The sequence below is a fragment of the Symphalangus syndactylus genome, chromosome 10, assembly GCF_028878055.3.
Source record: "Symphalangus syndactylus isolate Jambi chromosome 10, NHGRI_mSymSyn1-v2.1_pri, whole genome shotgun sequence".
NCBI classification, from domain to species: Eukaryota; Metazoa; Chordata; class Mammalia; order Primates; family Hylobatidae; genus Symphalangus; species Symphalangus syndactylus.
Genome location: NC_072432.2, coordinates 99,672,252 through 99,693,066, shown reverse-complemented (window position 1 = coordinate 99,693,066; position 20,815 = coordinate 99,672,252). Strand labels below are relative to the sequence as shown.

Sequence of the window (20,815 nt, the reverse complement as noted above, 5' to 3'; positions counted from 1 at the left end):
GATTCGTATGGGCTCCACCAAGTTCCGCTTGCGTCAGGCGCCTTCGCCCCTATAGCGGGGCGGCCAGCCGCGCACGGGCGAGTTCATCTCCAAGTCACTTTTTGTAAACGCCCCGCACAGCCTGGACCGGCCTGCCCCCGCCCAGCGAGCCTCGGGGGCCCAGCCGACAGCCAGGCTCACGCGCTCTTGAAATCTGCCGGTACTCGCTCTGCGGGCTGGGCCGGGAGATGACGAGGACCCCGGTGGGGTCTGCCCGCACCCGGCCAAAGCCCAGGAAGCTCGGGCCCCAGCGAGGAAAGGCGCTCCAAGCCTCCTCGCGGCTTTCAGGTGAAAGAAAACGACTCCTTTGCTCTGCCGTTTGCTGCCGTCTTGAGGCTGAACTTCTAGCTCGGGGCTGGGGAGGGGCGAGACGGCGAGGGGGCCGGACGGGGTAGGGTGGGGAGAGCTGCTCTGAGGCTTTGGGAAAGTCAGCCCAAAAACGCGTGTGACTGTACGAAGAAGCCTCGGCCTGGCCTGTCCCTCGCGCTCTCAGAGTGACTGGGCTGGAATGGGGCTGGGGAGAGGATCTCTGGAAATAGTCGTCCAGGGGCGCCGCCTGAATCACCTCTGCCTCTCCCTGCGTTGCCAGTGGATCTAGGAACCAGGCTCCTCCTTGGAATCCGTGTACTAATCCTACGGGGTTGGAGTGAAGGTTGGATGTGTGCTTTAACAGCACCAAGTAGATGCCCCTCAGCTATTGCACTAACATAGGCGGGGCTGTTGCCCAGGACATTGCGGGACTGTGTATGTGTGTGCACAGGGGTCACATATGGAAGTCATGGAGAGGAGCTGTCCTTGAGATGGGTGAGATACCAGGTGCATGTGTGCTGCTCGGAAACACAGGTATGCACATGTACAAGGTGTGAGATTTGTATTTACGAGGTAAAACACACTTATACTGATAGTTATTTAATATGTTCATGAAGTATTAGAGTAAATTTAGCTGGTGGATATTGCATCTTCTCTTTTTCTCCTTTCTTACTTCTTTCCTTCCCCCCTTTCTTCGTTTCACAATTCTTCGATGCCTCTTTCCCTCCCAGTGTATGTATTTTGCCACAGACTGGGAAGAAAAACATCAGGCTGAGGGAGGGACTTGTTCAAATCTCTCTCCTGATGAGACATTTGTTCTCATCTTTTTCCAAAGAATCAGGAGTTAGTTGTCACCTACCTTAAGCAGAATTCTGATGGGAATCCAATTATATCAGCATGTACAGAGATTGTTTCAGGGAAAATCAGGTGTGCCTTTTAACGGTGTGCTCCTTAACAGTGCCTTTTAACTTGGCCTTACCAAAAAGTCTGCAGTCATAAAGTATGAGAGAGATGGCCAGTGTTTTGAATCCTCAAGCCCCAAACTCCTTGATGCTGAGGAGGGAGGCAGGGCTGCCTTATGGAGGAAGGTGGACTGAATGGATGTCATGTAGCTGTGCGTTAGTGATTGGCATGTCTGGAGTGGCTGACTCGATGCCTGTCACTGCCTCTTCCTCCCAGGCTGTTTAGATTCTGGGGGTTCTCCTGAAGCCCAAGGTGCCTTCAGTGGCCTGTGGTTCCAGCATTCACAGGCCATCTACAAGTGTTGTCTGCTGCTCACTCAGGCCTCTGATCTGCATTCTGAGATGAAAGAGAGGGAGGACCAGGGTGGTAGGGCTCTTTGGAATTCAGCACCTTGAAGATGACACCAGAGAGGTCAGCAGGGCAGCCCTTGCCTGGTCACAAGGATGAGAGGGAGCAAGGCTATCCCCAAAGTAGCTTGGTTTTTTTTTTACAGGCGGTCTCCCACTGCACCCAACAGACATGGGAGAAGCAGCACTTCTGCAGAATCCCTGCTGCTGCTTTCTGAGCAGGAGTGCAGATGTTTTTCTTCTTCCTTACCCCCATCCTTGCCCAGGCTTTGGGTGGGAGTGGTGAGTCAGGTTTGGGGCTGCTGCAGATTGGCCTCAGTGCCTGTCCTCCCCCAGCCAGGGCCTGGGCAGGGGGAAAAACTGCTGGGTCTGGCCCCATCCTGGTGGGGGCTCCTCTGTCCTTTTCTCTTCCCCCCTTTTTTTTTCCTGACCACCCAGGCTGACTTTCTGCCTCTCTCTGTCTTTCTTTCTTCTTCTCACAGGCATTTCCGCTGCTCAGCCCTGCAGCAGCCAGGTGTAACAGCATTGTTGTGTGTGTCATCACTTCCCTGAATTCCACACTCGGCTCCCTTTTCAGCCTTTAAGGAGCCTCTGTGTGTGTGTGTGTGTGCATGTGTGTGTGTGTGTGTGTGTGTAGGGGTTGAGGGCAAATGAAGGAGTTCCTCTGAGGGATTTTCAGAGTAGAAAGGAGTTCTGCTCTGAAAATATTGATTTCTGACTGTCCCGTAGAGGAACAGAATCCCCAGCCCTGGTGAAGAAGAGGATGCCTGATGCGTGCACCCTGGGAAGGGCTGGAATCGGTCTCCCCAAGATGTGCCTTCACATGGCTGTCCGGCATTCGAAGGCTCAGAAAACAGGCAAGAAAATGCGGGCGGGAAGCCTGGCAGAATGATTACTTTCAGGTCCCCTCCAGGCTTCTGCGGAAAAGCCAGGGGGGCTTCGGGCTGGAGGTAGAGGAGCCTAGGGAGAGAGTAGAATCCTCTCCTTGCCGGCCCAGTCAGAGGTGGGTAAACCGGGCGCTCCAGGAAACGGTGCGGGGCGCCTTGATTTACTTCTCAACCTTCGGAGGCAGGCTGGTTGCTGGCGAGGTCGGGATCTTCTCTGAACAGGGCGTACTGTGTGCCTAGGTTTTGTGGACGCCAGGGCCGGTTCCTTTTCTCCGCGCGGCATTGGGGCGACGCAGGGCCCTGGCTTAGTGACCTTGGGGCGGCGCTCACCTCCAAAGGCCAGGGTGGTGGGCTGGGCAGAGCTCACTGCCTGTTTGCCCCAGTTTTCCAGGGTCCCGCAGCTGCAATTCAGCAGCCACCGGCGCCTCCTGACCGTGGTCCCACCGGAGCGCCGCCTGCGGATACGGTTCCAGTGAACCGCCGATTGAGCGCAGTCTCAGCTCCCGCGCCTCCTCACAGCCTGGCCCCGCGCCTCGGAGGTCCTGACAGCCGGCGCGAGCAATCTACACGGCTCTGATGGAGACGCTTTTCTCCCCAGGGCCGGGAATCCTGCAACAGCGGCAGAAGCGGCCCTCGCCTCGGGCTCCGGGCGGCCCAGCTCTATCTACTAGGGGAGCGTCGCGGCTGCTCTGAGGCAGGCAGCGCTTCGCTAGAACCGCTCAGCTCGTCCGGCGCCGCCGCCGGCTGCCTGAACCAGGTTCCGCTGTCCCCTTTCCTAGCGGGACCCCGAAACACCCGTGGGCTTCCCGCTCCTGAGCGGGAGAGAATAGAGCTTGCTGCATCTCTCTGCTTGGGGGGATGGCCTCTGCGGTGCTTGGCTAGCAAAGGGAAGCTTCACTGTGTCTATTAGTACATCCCCATACACCCCACGCCTCAACAACTGTCAGCACTCACTCCCTCCCGGCCCCTCACAGGGCCCTTTGCACCCACACCTCAGGGATTCAGTGTCCCTCCACTCAGGTCACGTTACTCCATCCACTTCTCTCTCCCTCTGTCAACTCCAAATCCCCTCTAGTTCTCCCTCCCCTCCTACTTCTCTCACACTCACCAGCTACACATACTAATTCAGATCCTGCACATGTGGGTGGAAAACATGTCAAGCCAATGTGCAGACCCTAAGCCTTTTCACACGCTGCTCACTTTCGCATCTCACGGCACAGAAGGACCGCTGGGCTCCATGTTTACAAGCCTGACTCCGAGAAGCCTGTTGATTCTCTGATGTCCTTGACCTGTGATTGGGGTGACTGGGCTGGCACCTGGGTGTTTTCATGGTGGGATTGCTACACAGACCACAGAGAAGCTCAGGTACTGAGCACGTTCCAGATACACTTTAACATGCACAAGCCACTCACACAGGCTTCATCTCTGTCTCGAAACTCTGCTGAGCTTGCTGCTCAGACCAGCAAGCTGCAGCAGCAGACACCCACATAGCACCAGGTCTGAAGCCAGTGGGTATTAGTCTGCCTGGTTGGGATTAGCAAAGTCAGTTACCCACATATGTGCTTGGGAGAGAATAGGGGAGTGGAGAGACAGAGATAGATATTGAGAAAGAGGAAAGAGAAGCGACCTCCTACTCTAGGAAGAACTCACACATGAGAGCTGTTTCCTGTTGTTAAGTGTCTCATTGAGCTCCCCTCTTTTTCTCCCAGGAAGGGCTGAGAGGCAGTAGACCACAGCTCTGGGCTCCTCTTTACCTTGCTGATGTTGGGGTATGAGTCCACTAATACCATTTTGTCCCAAGGACTATGTGCCCCACCGTCAATCAGGCAGAATGCAGGGCAGTTGTCGGCGTTTTTCATGGTGGAGGCCAACTGGGAAAAAGGCAGAAGGGTCTGGGTCCTGGGCCAAGTGAGGCCCTCCTTCCTCCAGAGACCCCTGGGATGCTCTCAGAGGTGGATTCTAGGGTGGTGGGAGCTGCTGACATGTTTCCTCTGATATCCCTCATGACATCTATGGCCCAAAGCCATTTTGTTCATCTCTGAACAGTGAGTGCCTTGCCAGTAGGCCTCAGGCTTTCTGGGGAACATGATGTGTTCTTAAAAGTTGCCTTGTTGCCTTTCTCCACACCCAGACTGTAAGCACTGATGGGCAGAGACTCTGCCCTCCACTTCTCACTCAGTGCTCCCCACCAGGATGGGCTTAATGCCTTTTAATAGAATTAGAAAATGGTTCCGCTGGACAGAATTGGGAGATGCCACTTTCCTTATAATGAAGTTAGAATTTCCAAGAAAGGGACTGTAGCTGAGGAAAAGCGGTTTGATCATTGAGAGCCAGCTCAGGATCTGAGAGTTCTCTGCCATTTGGGGTTACTTGCTCATTATAGCTGCATGGCCATGGTGCTGAACCTTAGGCAAGGACAAGGACACTTCCCTAGTTCCCAATCATGGTGAGGACCTATCTGAAACATTCAAACTAGACTTTACTGGAAACAGAGAGGTCTCTGCATTCAGGGCAGCTGGCTTGCAAGGTAACGCTAACCCATGAGGCGATGCCAGAGAGAGCCCTTTCCCCTTGGTCCTGATTCCTGGCTCAATTTTCTCCCACAAAGCGGGCACTGCCTAAAGACGATAGGCAACTGCCATGCAGGAAGGCAGTTTTAGATGCCTAGCTGGCACAAAGTCCAGAGGAAGGGAGAGAGAAGGGCTGAGTTTTGTATTACTGTTCTACCTTTGGAGATTTTCCTCATGCCAAGATAGGGTGTGTGTGTGTGTGTGTGTGTGTGTGTATGTGTATGCACTATAACTTTATGAAACACTTTTTTTTTTTTTTTGAGACAGGGTCTCACTCTGTTGCCCAAGCTGGAGTGCAGTGGTGCAATCTTGGCTTACTGCAATCTCCACCTCCCAGACTCAAGTGATCCTCCCACCTCAGCCTCAGCCTCCCAAGTAGCTGGGACTATGGGTATGAGTCAACACACTCAGCTAATTTTTTTTTTTTTTTTTTTTTTTTTTTGGTATTTTTGGTAGAGACAGGGTTTCGCCATGTGGGCCCAACTGGTCTTGAATTCCTGAGCTCAGGGTGATTTGCCTGCTTCAACTTCTCAAAGTGTTGGGATTACAGGTGTGAGCCACCATGCCCAGTCAGTTTTTTATTTTTTATTTCAACAGTTTTGGGGGAACAGGTGGTTTTTGGTTACATGGATAAGTTCTTTAACGGTAATTTCTGAGATTTTGGTGTACTTGTCATCCGAGCATTGTATACGGTACCCAGTGTGTGATCTTTTATCCCTCATCCCCCTCCTACGCTTCTCCCCCGCCGAGTCCCCATTATATAATTCTTTTTTTTTTTCTTTTTTTTTGAGACGGAGTCTCGCTCTGTCGCCCAGGCTGGAGTGCAGTGGCGCAATCTCGGCTCACTGCAAGCTCCACCTCTAGGGTTCACGCCATTCTCCTGCCTCAGCCTCTCCGAGTAGCTGGGACTACAGGCGCCCGCCACCACGCCCGGCTAATTTTTTCTATTTTTAGTAGAGACGGAGTTTCACCGTGGTCTCGATCTCCTGACCTTGTGATCCGCCCGCCTCGGCCTCCCAAAGTGCTGGGATTACAAGCGTGAGCCACCGCGCCCGGCCTTTTTTTTTTTTTTTTTTTTTTTGAGACGGAGTCTCGCTCTGTTGCCCAGGCTGGAGTACAGTGGCATGAACTTGGCTCACTGCAGCATCCTGAGTTCAAGCGATTCTCCTGCCTCAACCTCCTGTGTAGCTGAGACTACAGGCATGCACCACCATGCCCAGCTAATTTTTGTATTTTTTGTACAGATGGGGTTTTACCGTGTTGGCCAGGCTAGTCTTGAACTCCTAACCTCAAGTGATCTGCTCATTTTGGCCTCCCAAAGTGTTGGGATTACAGGCGTGAGCCACTGCACCTGGTCCATTATGTCATTCTTTTTTTTTTTGAGACGGAATCTCGCTCTGTCGCCCAGGCTGGAGTGCAGTGGCACAATCTCGGCTCACTGCAAGGTCCGCCTCCCGGGTTCACGCCATTCTCCTGCCTCGGCCTCTCCGAGTAGCTGGGACCACAGGCGCCCGCCACCACGCCCAGCTAATTTTTTTGTATTTTTAGTAGAGACGGGGTTTCACCGTGGTCTCAATCTCCTGACCTCGTGATCCGCCCGCCTCGGCCTCCCAAAGTGCTGGGATTACAAGCGCGAGCCACCGCGCCCGGCTTCATTATGTCATTCTTATGCCTTTGCGTCTTCATAGCTTAGCTCCCACTTATAAGTGAAAACACAGGATATTTGGTTTTCCATACTTGAGTTACTTCACTTAGTATAATGGTCTCCAGCTCCATCCAGGTTGCTGTGAATGCCATTGTTTTGTTCCTTTTTATGGCTGAGTAGTATTCCATGGTGTATCTATATCACATTTTCTTTATCCACTCATTGGTTGATGGACATTTAGCCTTTTTCCATATTTTTGTATGCAGTATAACTTACAGATGGTAAGCAATATACAGCTTGATGTATTCTGACATATAATGCAGTGTGTAACCACCACCTGGATCAAGATATGGAGCATTTCTGGCACCTCATAAGATTCCTTCATATCTTTTTCCAATCAATACTGCCTCAAAAGGGAAACCATATTTGGATTTCTATCATCATAAATAACCTTTGCCTGCCTTGAGCCTCATATAAATGGAGCATGTAGCACGTATGCCTTTATGTCTAGTTTTTTCTGTGCAACATATTTTTAATATTCACTGGTCTTGTTGCATGTGTCAGACATTTATCTCTTTTTATTGCTGTATAATATTCTAGTATTTGCTTATCCATCCATATGTTGAGGGACATTTGTTTCCAGTTTTTGGATATCATAAATAAAGCTGCTGTCCACATTGTTGTACATGTCTTTTTGTGAAGGGCATTTTACTACTCTTGAGTGAACTATAGGAGTAGGCATATATTTAGTTTCAATAGATTCTGCCAAACAGTTTCCAAAGTGATAAAACCAAATGCAGTGATATACAGATAGACAGACATACTTTAACAGGGCCTTTTCCTTATAGATAGCACTCTTTAAAAACCACTATTTACCTGCACTTATTATTACTGTTGTTATAAATGGAAAAAACAGCTTTTTTGTGTTTTGGTTTTTGTTGCACAAGGTCTCACTCTGTCACCCAGGCTGGAGTGCAATGGTGTGATCATGACTCACTGCAGCCTTGACCTCCTGGGCTCCGCCTCCTGAGTAGCTGGGACTACAGGTGCTCACGCCACACTCAACTAATTTATGTATTTTTCATAGAGATGGGGTTTTGCCGTGTTGCCTAGGCTGGTCTCGAACTCCTGGGTTCAGACAGTCCTCCCCTCTCAGCCTCCCAAAATACTGGGATTACAGGCGTGAGCTACCACACCTGGCCAAAAAAATAGCTATCCTTTATTAAGCAGTTATTTTGTGCCAGGAACATTACATGCATTATCTCATTTCATTTTTATGAGAAACCTAAGGGATTGGTACTATTCCCATTTTACACTTGAGGAACCTGAGGCTCAGAGGGTGAGTAACTTGCCAAAGGCCCCCGGCTGATAAGTGACCACTTGACTGTGGGCTCTGAATTTCGCTTCCGTACATGTACCTGTTTGTTCCCGTGAGGTCAGGAAGTTCTCCCTTCCACCTGACCAAATCTAGCTGCCTGGTAAGAGACTCATTTCCTATCAACCTGTAGTCCTCTCTGCATACCTTCTCACACCTAGATTTGAGATCTGTGTACACACACATATGCACACAGTTTCTCTCCCACAGCCACACACACACACTGTGAAGAAGAGGATGGGGGCCAATTTAGTGAAGACTTCAGAGCTTGCCAAGTCCCGGGCTCAGCAACCTAATGGGGTCCCTCTCGGAATTTGCAGAAGATGGACTAAGATTGGACTAGGGACCAGCCTGTTTCTGGATGCTACAGAGGATAATTCAGAGGCTTTCTTTCCCTGGAAAGAGATGGGAATTTGGTTCTCCTCCCAGCATGCTGAGCCAAGCCTATGGTGGGCTTCAGAGGCTGATGCCTAGGGCATCCCTCTGCAAGGTTTGTTGAGAGATGTTGCACTTTGCCCTGGAAGGTGGTGAGTGGGGAGGATGAGTGTGGTCTGAGCAGGGAGAGAGCAGGAAGTCTGGGGAACTGCCCCTGTAGGCACAGTGCTTGACTAGGCCCTGCATGGAATAGTCACTGCAGGAGGGAGAACCAGTAGCCTCCTCCTCGGGGCCATGGGTTACCAAATTTCCAAGTCTCCAAGACCCTAAGCTTGACTGAGAGGAGTGTTGCTACTCTGTGGGTAGAGGCCATATGTGGGTTTTCTGTGCTTTGCAGGTGGCCCCTCCTCAGGCCCCTTTCTAGACTAATTGAGGTCTTGCTGCCCAGCTCTGGGTTTGTAATTGGGGGTAATTGCTGACAGGCTGTTGTGGTGGTACAAGCAGGTTTTTGTTGGGGAAGCAGTAGTCAGGATTTAGGGGCTTTGGGTGGGGACAGTCCAGGATCCCGATGTTCCCTATTCCAGGAAGCTCTTGTCCCTGGCCGTTTGCTTGGAGGCAGTACTCCTGAGGACCAGGGACTCATAGCATATCTGAACAGGAAGGGACCTCCTCATGCAGGTGCTGGGAACTCAGATCCAGAGGCACACAGAGGGAGGTAGTGCAGCTGCAGCAGAGGTCCTGATGCCTGGCACTGTCATCTATGTACACCGCTGACAGGCTGGGAGGCACTGCCGTTGGGTGGCTAACAGACCTCTGTTCCAATTCTTACTGATATCAGCCTTGGAAATGATGGAAGCTCACCTTGCTTCAGACTTTTTAAAATCATTTTTTGCGTAGGCAATGTATTCACATGGACCAAAATTTAAAAATATAGAAGGCTTGCAGTGAAAAGTTTCTCTCCCATTTCTGTCCCCCAAGTCACCCTTCTCACAGGCAGCCAGTGACTCTGGTTTCAGGTATATCCTTCCAGACATAGTTTATGCACATACAAGCATACCCACATACATTCTCCTGCAATCCCTCAATTTTTGCCTATGGCAGTGTTGAATGCACAGTGTTCTGCACCTTAGAAATCTTTCCACATCAATACATTCTCTTTTTAGAGCTGCATGCTATCTAGGTTGTTTCTGATCCTTTGCTTTTACAAGCAATACAGTACTGTATAAACTTGCATATATCTCATTTTGTAGGTATGTATATATGTTTATAAAAAGATTTCTAAAAGTGTAAGATTGGGTAATGGATATATGCACCTATAACTTTGATAGATTATGCCAAATTCCTTATAGATTGAGCCAGAATACACTCTTGCCAACAGTGTGTGGCATTCCTGTTTCCTCATAGCCACACTAACACAAATCTTTTTTTTTTTTTTTTTTTGAGACGGAGTCTCACTCTGTCACCAAGCTGGAGTGTAGTGGCACGATCTCGGCTCACTACAACCTCTGACTCCCTAGTTCAAACCATTCTCCTGCCTCAGCTTCCCGAGTAGCTGGGATTACAGCCACCTGCCACCACACCGAGCTAATTTTTTTTTTTTTTTTTTTGAGATGGAGTCTCGGTCTGTGGCCCAGGCTGGAGTGCAGTCTTGGCTCACTGCAAGCTCCGCCTCCCGGGTTCACGCCATTCTCCTGCCTCAGCCTCCCGAATAGCTGGGACTACAGGCGCCCACCATCAGCCCGGCTAATTTTTTGTATTTTTTTAGTAGAGACGGGGTTTCACCGTGTTAGCTAGGATGGTCTTGATCTCCTGACCTCATGATCCGCCCGCCTCGGCCTCCCAAAGTGCTGGGATTACAGGCATGAGCCAATGCACCTGGCTGACTTACACTGCACTCCAGCCTGGGTGACAGAGCGAGACTCCGTCTCAAAAAAAAAAAAAATAAATCTTACAGATATAATTGAGGACCCTGGCTTCCTCGATTCCTCTCTGCCCTTCTCTTTCTTGAGGTGATCACCATGGTAAATTTGGTGCTTAAGATTCCCATACTTGTTTTTGTACTTGTACTATGTGTGTACCCATTCTTAGGCAATACTTCGTATAGTTTTGTATTTCCTAACTTTATATAAATGGTATCCTGCTGTTGCAGAAAGACACGTGCTTGCTTTTTCATTCAACCTTATGTTTGTGAAAAAGTTCCTGGTTGCCACACAAACACAAGCTCCATTCATTTTCCCTGTGTTGCACCATTCCATTGTATGAATACATCGTGGTTTATTTATCCATGTTCCTGTTAAGAGACGTCGGGTTATTTCCTATTCTTTACTATTACCAATAGTCTTGCTATGGATATTCTTAGGCATGTCTGCTAGTGCTCATGTGCTACAGTTTACCAAGAAGTGGGACTGCTAGATGAAAGGTCACAGGGATTTTCAACTTCACCAGTTACTGTTGAGCAGAGTCTCATCTTCTACATCTGTGAAACAGAGAGTGATGCCTATACCTCAGAGAGTCCATGCCCGTAAGTGGGATGGTGGAGGGGGAACAAAGGTGGGCTCAAGTTTCAGCAGATCTCGACTTAAATCCTGGCTCTGTGATTTACTTGCTGTGTGACTTTGGGCCCAATATCCAGCCTTTCTTTGCCTCATTTCCCTCATCTGCAAAATGGTGATGATAGCATCTATGTTGCAGGGTTCCTGAGAGATAAATGAGATATTGTATGAAAAGATTTAGTATAGGGTCTGGGACAGAGGAAACACTAGACCCTAGCAATGATTAGTAATATATTCATAGTATTAATATTATGAATATATTAATTTGTCCTTATGAACATTATTATAGTGTACCTTTGATCTCTTTTTAACCTGTTATTGTGGCACATTTTGAACCTACAAAATGGGAGAGAGAATAGTACACTGAACCCCCATCCGCTTCCCTCTACAGCCCCATCCATTTCCTCACCCCTCCCCCACTGGATTATTTTGAAGCCAACCACGGACATCATATCTATTACTTCATTTGTAAATATTTTAGTTTACATCCCTAAAATATAAATACTTTTAAAAACCCCAAAACTACTGTAGCTATCATATTGTCATCATACCTAAACACAGAGTGATTTTTTAGTGTAGTGAATACCCAGCTCATGGTATTCAATGTTCACATTTTCTCAACTGTCTCAAAAAGATTTTACAGTTGGTTTGCTTGAATCAATATGCAAACAAGATCTATACTATACACGACATTTGATTAATATGTCTCGTGTCACTTTTAATCTATAGATACCTCTCATTGTTTTCTTTTTTCCTTCTTGCATTATATCTGTTAAAGACACTGGGCCACTTGTCCTATAGAGTTTCTCACAACCTGGATTTTGCTGACTGCATCCCTGTGACATCCTTTAACATGCTCCCCTGTCTTCTTTATTTCCTGTACGTTGGTAGATCTAGAAGCTTGGTTAGATTCAAGTTTGCTGTTTTGGCAAGAACACTTCATAGATAGTGTTGTGTAGTTCCATCAGAACACTAGTGCCTGGGTTGTTTGTATTTTGATTTTTAACAGTCATTGATGATCACCACCTAGAGCCATTATTCATTAGGGTTTGCAAAACAGTGATATTTTAATTCTAGCATTCCATCTTCATGAATTAACCAAACTCTTCCATAAAGGAACATTTTTCCTTATCAACCATTTGATTGCCCTGAGGTCGGGCCCATGAAGGACAGGCAGGATGAATGATGGATTCTTCTTATATCTGATGATAATGATGATGGAACTCCAGGGGTCATTTAGGAAATAGCTGAATTTGTGGGCTCTTAAAAGGTATTAGGCAATGTCTTCCACCCAGAAGAAGAATAGAAGAAAAGAAAGGATGAATGACAAAGCACCAACTCCCCACCACGTCATTTGTTTCTTCATACATTTGTTGAACCCCTTTTCTGTGCAATGACTGTTATGGGTGGGGAAGTGGAGAGGAGCAATGCATGATTTCTGCCCACAGGAAGCCCCAGGTGACAGGTACAAGCCTCTCCACAGCCCTCTCAGCCCAAGGCACAGGTGCTATAGGAGGGAAGAGGAAGAAAGGAAGGATTTCAAGCTGGGCAATATGGGAAGGCCTTGTTGGTAAGGGCCAAGTCTCCTAGGAGAGGCCACAGTAGGGCTGAGCTGGCCACCATGCCACTGCAGGTGCTGGGGACCAGAGGGAAGACTGCCATTGCTTTAATCAAGGGAAAATTTCAGCTGCTTACCTGACAGGTGCCCAGGTATGTGCTAAGTGCTCTGGCAAGCATAAGAAAAGATGTAGGGCAGTTTCTGCCCTTGAAGAGTTTTCTTTAGTCTGGTTTGGAAGAAAACACACATATGGCCCACAGAGATCATTAAGCATTGGCTGTAATTTAACAAATATTCCTTAAGTGTTTACTGTAGCCAGAAGCAGGGCTCTGAGGGGGTGTTGGGCCTGGCCCCTATTCTCAGCAGGCCATTTGGTCATCTCAGCATGTCCATGTTCTGGGTGCTCTGTCCCTGCACACCCCTCTTTTCACACTGAACCAGGTGCAGCCTTGGCCATGTGGGCCTTCAGGTTGCCCCACTGGGCATGGTGAAGGGGAGTTGCCCATTAGTGTCTTCTCAGCTGCTTGCTGTCCATCCTTCAAGTTCGCTCAAGGGTCGCCTCCTCTTAGAGGACTTGGAGGTCTTCCTGGCCCAATCCTATATATCAGTAGGCTGGGCTTGATGTTTGAGCTCCTATGGCACCTTGTCTGTGTTTGCCTTTTTTTTTTGAGACAGAGTCTAGCTCTGTTGCCCATTCTGGAGTGCAGTGGCATGATCTCAGTTCACTGCAACCTCCGCCTCCCAGGTTCAAGCAATTCTCCTGCCTCAGCCTCTTGAGTAGCTGGGATTACAGGTGCCGGCCACCGCACCCAGCTCATTTTGTGCTTGCTTTTATCTCAGCAGATATTACTTTATGCTATAATTTATTTGTTAATTTATCTATCTCCCTCCACTAGACAGAACTCCCTGAGGGCAGGGCTGTGTTCTGATTCATTTTGGTTTACATAGTGCCTGGTGTGTAATACCTCTGACAGAAAATGTTTGTTGAGCGAATGCCGGGGACTTCGCATTTAGAGCTTCTTTCTTTTAGATGAAGATTTAATCTGGTAAGGGATTAGACATGCAATTGTTATTAGTTATTGTGGAAACTTGGGGTGGGGAAGAATTTAGGACAAATGTTAGGGGTCCTTGTATGTGTTCATGGATAGTGAGGCAGTAGCATGAAGAAGTGGGAAATTCAGGATGGGAGAGGGCTGCAAGACAAAGGCTGCGGGCAGTCCGGCCAGGTTCCTGGGTGGAGGAAGGAAGGCACGTTTCCCGGTGTTGTTCCAGGCCTGACGGGTGTTCAGGGTGTAGGACTCAGGGTGTAGGACTCAGGGTGTAGGACGAGCGTGGCGCGTCCCTCCGGACCGGAAGCGGGGCTCGCCCCAGCGACGGGGTGCTTCCTCACTTTGGTACCGCGCTCCTTCCCCGCAGAGGCCCGCCGGAAGCGGCAGCCGGCGGTGGCGACCAGGACCTGGGAGAGGCGGGTGATATCTTTCCTGGAGGCAGCGATGCAGGAAGCCCGCGGGGAGCCCCGGCTTCGCCGCAAAGGTCTCAGGTGCACGGGCACAGACGCGCGCGCCCAGAGCAGCTCCTGAGAGCTGGGGTCCTGCACACTGGTCACCTCGCCTTCCTCCTGTCTTCTTGATGCACGCTGGCTCTCCACGCTGCAAGCTCCCATTGTCACCTTCGGCCAAGTCCTGCCACGGATTCCTGTTCCAAGAAAGGAAGGAAGGATCCGTTCTAAGATGGTGGAACTGACGGGGGTTTTACTGTGGCCGCTTCCGGGGCTGAGTAACGAGGGCTTTTAAGGCCAAACGAAGGCATAGCGAAGGCGTTCTTTAGGCAGGGGCAACTTTAGGATGAGGTAAAGTCCAGATGGAGTGCACGCCTTGTGTAGGGATGGCTGGCACATTCACCAAGAACAGGTGGGACTGCCCTAGCTTTACTTTTCTATGAGAAATGGGTGCTTACGGGTCTTGGGACTGGGCAGTCTTCTGGGCATTCTTTATATGCCAAGAGATAGTCTTTTCTTAATCTGAAGAGTACATGAATGGAGTAACATAATCATGTAGGCTTGGCTGTGCCCACGCACATGGTTGCACGTATACACTGCATGCTTGCACACACATGCACACAAATGTGCATACATAGTTGTGCACACAGATAAATGTGTGCCTGCCTGTGCACGTGTGTGTGCCCACCCTCCCCCCCAACACTTCCTTGTTCCCTTTTCTCTCCATGTTGAGTCTTAGGAAGACTATCCACATTGAACGCATACTGTATATAGCAGTCTGTGCTCACCAAATGTTTTACTGATATTTCTCCATTTTTCCTGCCTGGATGGGGATTTCTTTTTCTTTTTTGAGACAGGGTCTCCCTCTGTTGCCCAGGCTGGCGTGCAGTTGTGTGATCATGGCTCACCGCAGCCTTGGCCTCCTGGGCTAAGGTGATCCTCTGACCCCAGCCTCAGCTTCCTGGATAGTTGAGACTACAGGCATGCACCATTACACCTGGCTAATTTTTTGTATTTTTTTTGTAGAGACTGAGTTTCGCCATGTTGCTCAGGCTGGTCGCAAACTCCTAGGCTCAAGGGATCCACCCACTTTGGCCCCCCCAACATGCCTGGGAGGGGATTTCTGTTAGGATCCCACTAGATTTTTTTTCTCTGAGGGCTTTGTAGCAGGATCTTGCGAACTTTAAACTATATCTGCCTCCTGGGAGGAGGAAACTTCTACAACATAAGTGGGTTTACTTGAGATTGACTGTCTCCCAAGGACACTTTAGCACCACTCCCTTGTTGGTAGAAGTTGTCATTCATGCATTTGAGTGAACATATGTATCCAGGGCACCTCCTCTTTATACGCCCTGTGCTAGGCGTGAGGATTTGGAGAAGAGGAAGGTCTTGTTCTTGCCCTTGGGGAGGTACAGTTTAGTGGGGAGTTGGATAAGTAAACAGACAAAAGCAGTTTACTTTAATAAATACTGTGATGGGGGAAGGTTGAGGCTGTGGAAGCATGGGAAGTCTTCCTGGAGGAGGTGATACTGGGGCTGTGTCCTGAGGGATGCATAAGAGCCAAAGAAGGTGTGGGGAAGGCATTCCAGTAAGAGGAAGCATGTGTACGAAGGCCCAGACCTGAGGTTCCTTCCCTCACAGGGAGAGCACCTGTGGCTGGGGTTGGCAGTGCCCAGTGTAGGAGAGGTGTGTCAGGCAGCAGGCCATGAGCTCTGACAGGCTGACAAGGTCTACATCACTGAGGGCCTAGGGTGCTTCCTTGAGGGGCTTGGACTTTATCTTGAGAACATGAGGGGTGTAAAATGGGAGTGAAAGAGAGGTTTTATGTGTTAAGAAGATGAAGGTAGCTGCAGTGTGGAGGATGGAGGGAGGGTGCTAAACCTGAAGCAGACTCCAGGTGAGAGAAGATGGGCCTGCACTAAGGAAGGGGCAGGCAGATGGAGACAAGGGTCCACCTGGAGAGACATTTAGGAGATGGGATCTATGAGTCTTGAAGGCTGATTAGGTGTGAGGGTGAGGGAGGATTGAGCACCTCCCAGTTTTCTGACTTGGCCTACTAGGCATAGGGTGTGGCTACCCTGAGACAGAGAAGGCTCGAGGCACAGGTTTCTTGGGAACATGATGATTTTTGTGTGGAACACATTGCATTTGAGTGCCTGAGGGACATCCAGGGGGAAATGTCTGGGAGGCAGTTGGACATGCGGGTCTGGATTCAGGAGAGAGGTTTGGGAGTTCTTAGTCTACAGATGAGACAAGATGAAGTCACTCAAGGAGTGTGTGGAGAGACAGAGAGGAGGAGAACATTAAAGAAAAGAGATAAGTAGAGTTGGGGGAAACTAAAATGATGGAGCAGGAGTAGCTGAAGAAGCAGAGGTGGCCAAGTGTGTAGTGCCACGCAAGCCTTGGGAAGATAGTGGTTAGGGTCCACTCAGAACCCTCTCCAAGACCCACCTTCTCTGGCTTCCCAGGCATTGGGTGCTTTGCCCCGCTATGTGGTGATTGGTACGGAGAGACTCTGTCTCTGTGATGGTGAAAATTTAGGTAATACACTGTAGACTAGTTGCCTGTCAAAGATGGGAATCTACTTATGTGCTTTAAATACTCTTAGTTATAATTATTCTTACTAGTTGTCAGTTTACAAACATTATCTCATTCAACCTTCAAACAACTCTTTTCATACAGATATATTTTCTCACTTTACAAATGAGGAAATTGTGGCTCAGAGAGGTTAAGTGTCTTGCCCAAGACCACATAGCTAGTTAGAGGTGGAACTTGGATGTGGAGTCAAGTATTCTTGCTTTACATGCCTCAAGTTTTTTTTTTTTTTTAAATGCCTTATGCATTTTTTCTTTAGTGCACATTCAGCAGTGGCTGCCTCCTGCATTGGCATCTGGGCCTGGCCTGCTTGCCCACACCCTCCAAGCCTCCAGGCCATGGGGACTTCAGAAGAGGCCTGTATCCCAGATTAGCCCCAAAGACAACATGCTCCTTAAGAAGAAAGAGGAGGCCCAGGCACAGCCAAGGCCTGTGATGGGAAGGGCTTCCCGGGAATCAGTGGGGAACTTCCTCCTGGGAAAGCCATGAGAGGGGCAGTTCCTCTCCTGGGCCAGGCGTCAGGGAGTCAGGGCCCCAGCTGTTCCTGCCCAGCCGCCTGCAGCCCTGAGCACCCACCGGAGACAGGAGGCCCTGCCTGCTCACTGCCCATTGTCCCAGCACCACAGTGCCGCTTCCCATGCGCCTCCTGTTTACACAGGAAGCCCTGCTCTGGGATGCCACCTCCCTCTCCTGACGGCTGGCCCCAAGCTGGAATTCCTCACAGGCAGCTTCAGTGAGCGAGGGCTAGAGTAAGTTATCACTGCTCAGTGACTTTAAAAATTAGTATAGCAGAGTGGGCTATACTCAAGCATGGCCTTGCAGTGTGACTGCCTTGGATCTGAACTTGGCCACTCATTAACTGAAGCACTTTGGGTATTCATGCCAACAGTATGAATGCAGATTCCTCCTCTGTAAGATGAGGAGTGTTATGCCTACTTATCTCTCACAGGTTTTTTGTAAGGATAAATAAAATATGGAAGTAAAGTGCTCGGAACATAGTATATGCTCAATAAATTATACATCTCACAGTTGTTATTTACCTCTTATGTTTAGTTGCACCCAATTTTAGCTGCACTCCAAATGCTGGTGATAGTTTAAACTATGACCTCCAGATTCTGTGACACTCCTCCCATTGAGGGGCGGGGCCAATGCCCCTTTCCCTTGAATCTAGGTGGGCTTATAACTACCTTGACCAATGTGGCACAACAGGAGTGACACTGTATTAATTCCAGGCTTTGTTTTGGTTGCTAGAACATTTGTACTTGGAGCCTTGAGCCACCGTATAAGAATCTAACTACTCAAATTTGGCAGGCAACGAGGATTGTTCTTCTTGAAGAATGACCAGAGGGGTGGGAGTAGTTTTTTCCAGTTCAGTAAAATTTGTTGAGTGGGATTTTGAAATAGTAGGCTGAATGCAAACTGGAATTCCCTCCCTTACCAACAAAAGATTGCAAAAATTAAAAAGATAAAATAATAAGCACAAAGTTGCACTTAAATTATGAAGGAATATTCTTGTTAGAACAGAAATGGTGAAACGTTCCTGAAATAAACAAGTAAACAGAACGTGACAGCCATAAGCTGAAGGGCTTCTGAGTTGCATGCCCAAAACATGTGCAGAATTGTCTCAGAAGAGGCGTACACAATCAAGAATCACCAACCAATAAACATTTGTCAAGCACTTATGTGCTAAGCCTTTGTCACTATTTTCTGTATATTTTTTTACAGTCAATGCTTGTTTAGAGTTACTCAGATGTTTGCATTTTCTTTGCTCACCCATTCCTTACTTCAGAGTTCAATTTCCTTCTTACTGCAGTACAGTGTTCATAGTGCTTTCTTCAAAGGTCTGTGAGTAGTAAGTCTTTGAATAAAATTTTTAAATTTCATTCTTCCTCTTCACTGATAATATCGCAGAATGTAGAGCACTGAAGTTGACAGTTATTTTTCCTCAGCATGCTGGAAGATATTTGGAATATCCCATTATTTTCTAGCTCTGTGGTCGCTATTGAGAAGTCTGTGGTAGGTCTAATTTTTCCTTTGTAGGTGATGTAGCTCTTATCTCTAGTGGATTTTAAGATTTTGTTCTGATATTCTGCAATTTTACTGTGATGTGTCTAGGCATGGAATTATTTATATTTAATCTGCTTGGGGATTGGATGATTCTTCCTTGTAAGGATTTATCTTTTTCACTGTTATTGAAAATTCTTTTTTTCCCCAATAAGCCTTTTGCACTCATACATTGAAAATTCTTGATGGTTTTATCTTTTGGTACCACCACTTTCTAATTCTGTTTGCTCCTTCCTATTACAAATTTGATGAACCTTATTATTTCCTCTTCCATTTCTCTTATCTTTCATATTTCCCCTTGCTTTATCTTTCTGTGCATGCTTATGGGTGATTTCCTTATATATATTTTCTAATTCACGAATTCTCTTTTTAGCTCCATCTAATCTACAATTTTATCCATTCATTAACATTATAATTGTGATGACTATATATTTTTTCATTTCCAGAGTTGTATTTGGTTTTAAAAAAAACCTGCCTAGTGTTTCATTATGATTTCTATTTCTTCTCTCTTTTTTGTTTTTGAGACAGAGTCTTTCTGTATCACTCAGGCTGGAGTGCGATCTCAGCTCACTACAACCTCCACTTCCCAAGTTCAAGTGATTCTTGTGCCTCAGCTTCCCAAGTAACTGGGATTACAGGTGTGCACCACCATGCCTGGCTAATTTTTGTATTTTTAGTAGAGATGGGGTTTTGCCATGTTGACAAGGCTGGTCTCAAACTCCTGGCCTCAAGTGATCTGTCTGCCTCAGCCTCCTGTAGTCCTGAGATTACAGGTGTGAGCCACTGTGCCAGGCCCTCTTTTTCCCTTTAATCATTTTAAATGTATGTATTTTATAGTCTTTCAGAATGTTCAACTATCAGGAACTCTTGCATTGTCCTTTCTCTTATTTGTTGTGTCTGCAGACTCTTGTTCATGACAAACTTTTCTTGGAACAGTTTGCCATTTTCTTTTTTTTTTTTTTGAGACGGAGTCTCGCTCTGTTGCCCAGGCTGGAGTGCAGTGGCACAATCTTGGCTCACTGCAAGCTCTGCCCCTCCCCCTCCCCCGCCCCGGGTTCACACCATTCTCCTGCCTCAGCCTCCCAAGTAGCTGGGACTACAGGCGCCCACCACCACGCTCGGCTAATTTTTTGTATTTTTAGTAGAGATGGGGTTTCACTGTGTTGGCCAGGATGGTCTCAATCTCCTGACCTTGTGATCCGCCCGCCTTGGCCTCCCAAAGTGCTGGGATTACAGGCGTGAGCCACCGCGCCTGGCTCAGTTTGCCATTTTCATTGATGATTTCTTTCCCTGTGAGAATGCTGTGCTGCCTGAATTGTAAGAATGGCCCTACAGAGAGGTTTTATTTGGTTTTACCAGGTGTCCTGGAGGTTTAACCAGCCTGGGATCTGTTTTTTGTTTATTTGTTAATTTTTTGAGTAGAGATTACTGTACAATGTGGATGGTGTAAGTCCAACTCCAAACCATCCCCTGGTGCAAACTTAGTGCTTCTCATGGGAGACCAGGAAAAGACAAGTCCTATTGTTATGTCTCTGCACTGGTGAGGAAGTTTTTCTAGTCATTTTAAGGGTGCAGCCTTTCAAAAGTCCTGACTTTATGCAGAATTCTCACTCTTACCTTACCGTGAGTGATTCCAACACCTGTATCTTGTTCCTGTGGGAAGCTTAGAACTGAAGCTTCTCATCTTTAGTGGGTATTTTCCAATTTGTAACCTGCCTACCCCCATCTAGGGTTTCTTCTGTGCCAGCTCATGTGCCACTCTTCTGGTTTTCATTTCCCTCCACTTCTAGTATCTAGGAAATGGAAAAAAAGAACATTTTTATTAGTTATTTTATAATCTAGAATTTCTATAAATTTGTAATAGGAGACTCTTTTTGTTTAAAAAAAGAGCTTCAGGTCACAATGAACCTTTCTAAACCCTTTGCATATGTTCTCTTATATTATTCTCATGAGAACCCCACGACACAAACATTTTAAAATTAACTTTCTTTCATGCATTTAGATATTGAGGCTTGGCAAGTTTAAATCTTGTCCCAGA

The 20,815-nt window shown here is 47.8% G+C and overlaps 1 protein-coding gene across 1 annotated transcript; it reads left to right on the top strand.

The window, feature by feature from the left end:
* The first annotated feature begins 227 nt into the window (after positions 1-227).
* LOC129491244 (FOXL2 neighbor protein-like) lies at positions 228-3,711 on the top strand. The gene is given in 4 exon segments (XM_055295260.2): positions 228-327; positions 2,396-2,515; positions 3,144-3,208; positions 3,210-3,711. Coding segments are annotated over 4 exon segments (531 nt in total). The 3' UTR covers positions 3,456-3,711.
* The last annotated feature ends 17,104 nt before the right edge of the window (positions 3,712-20,815 follow it).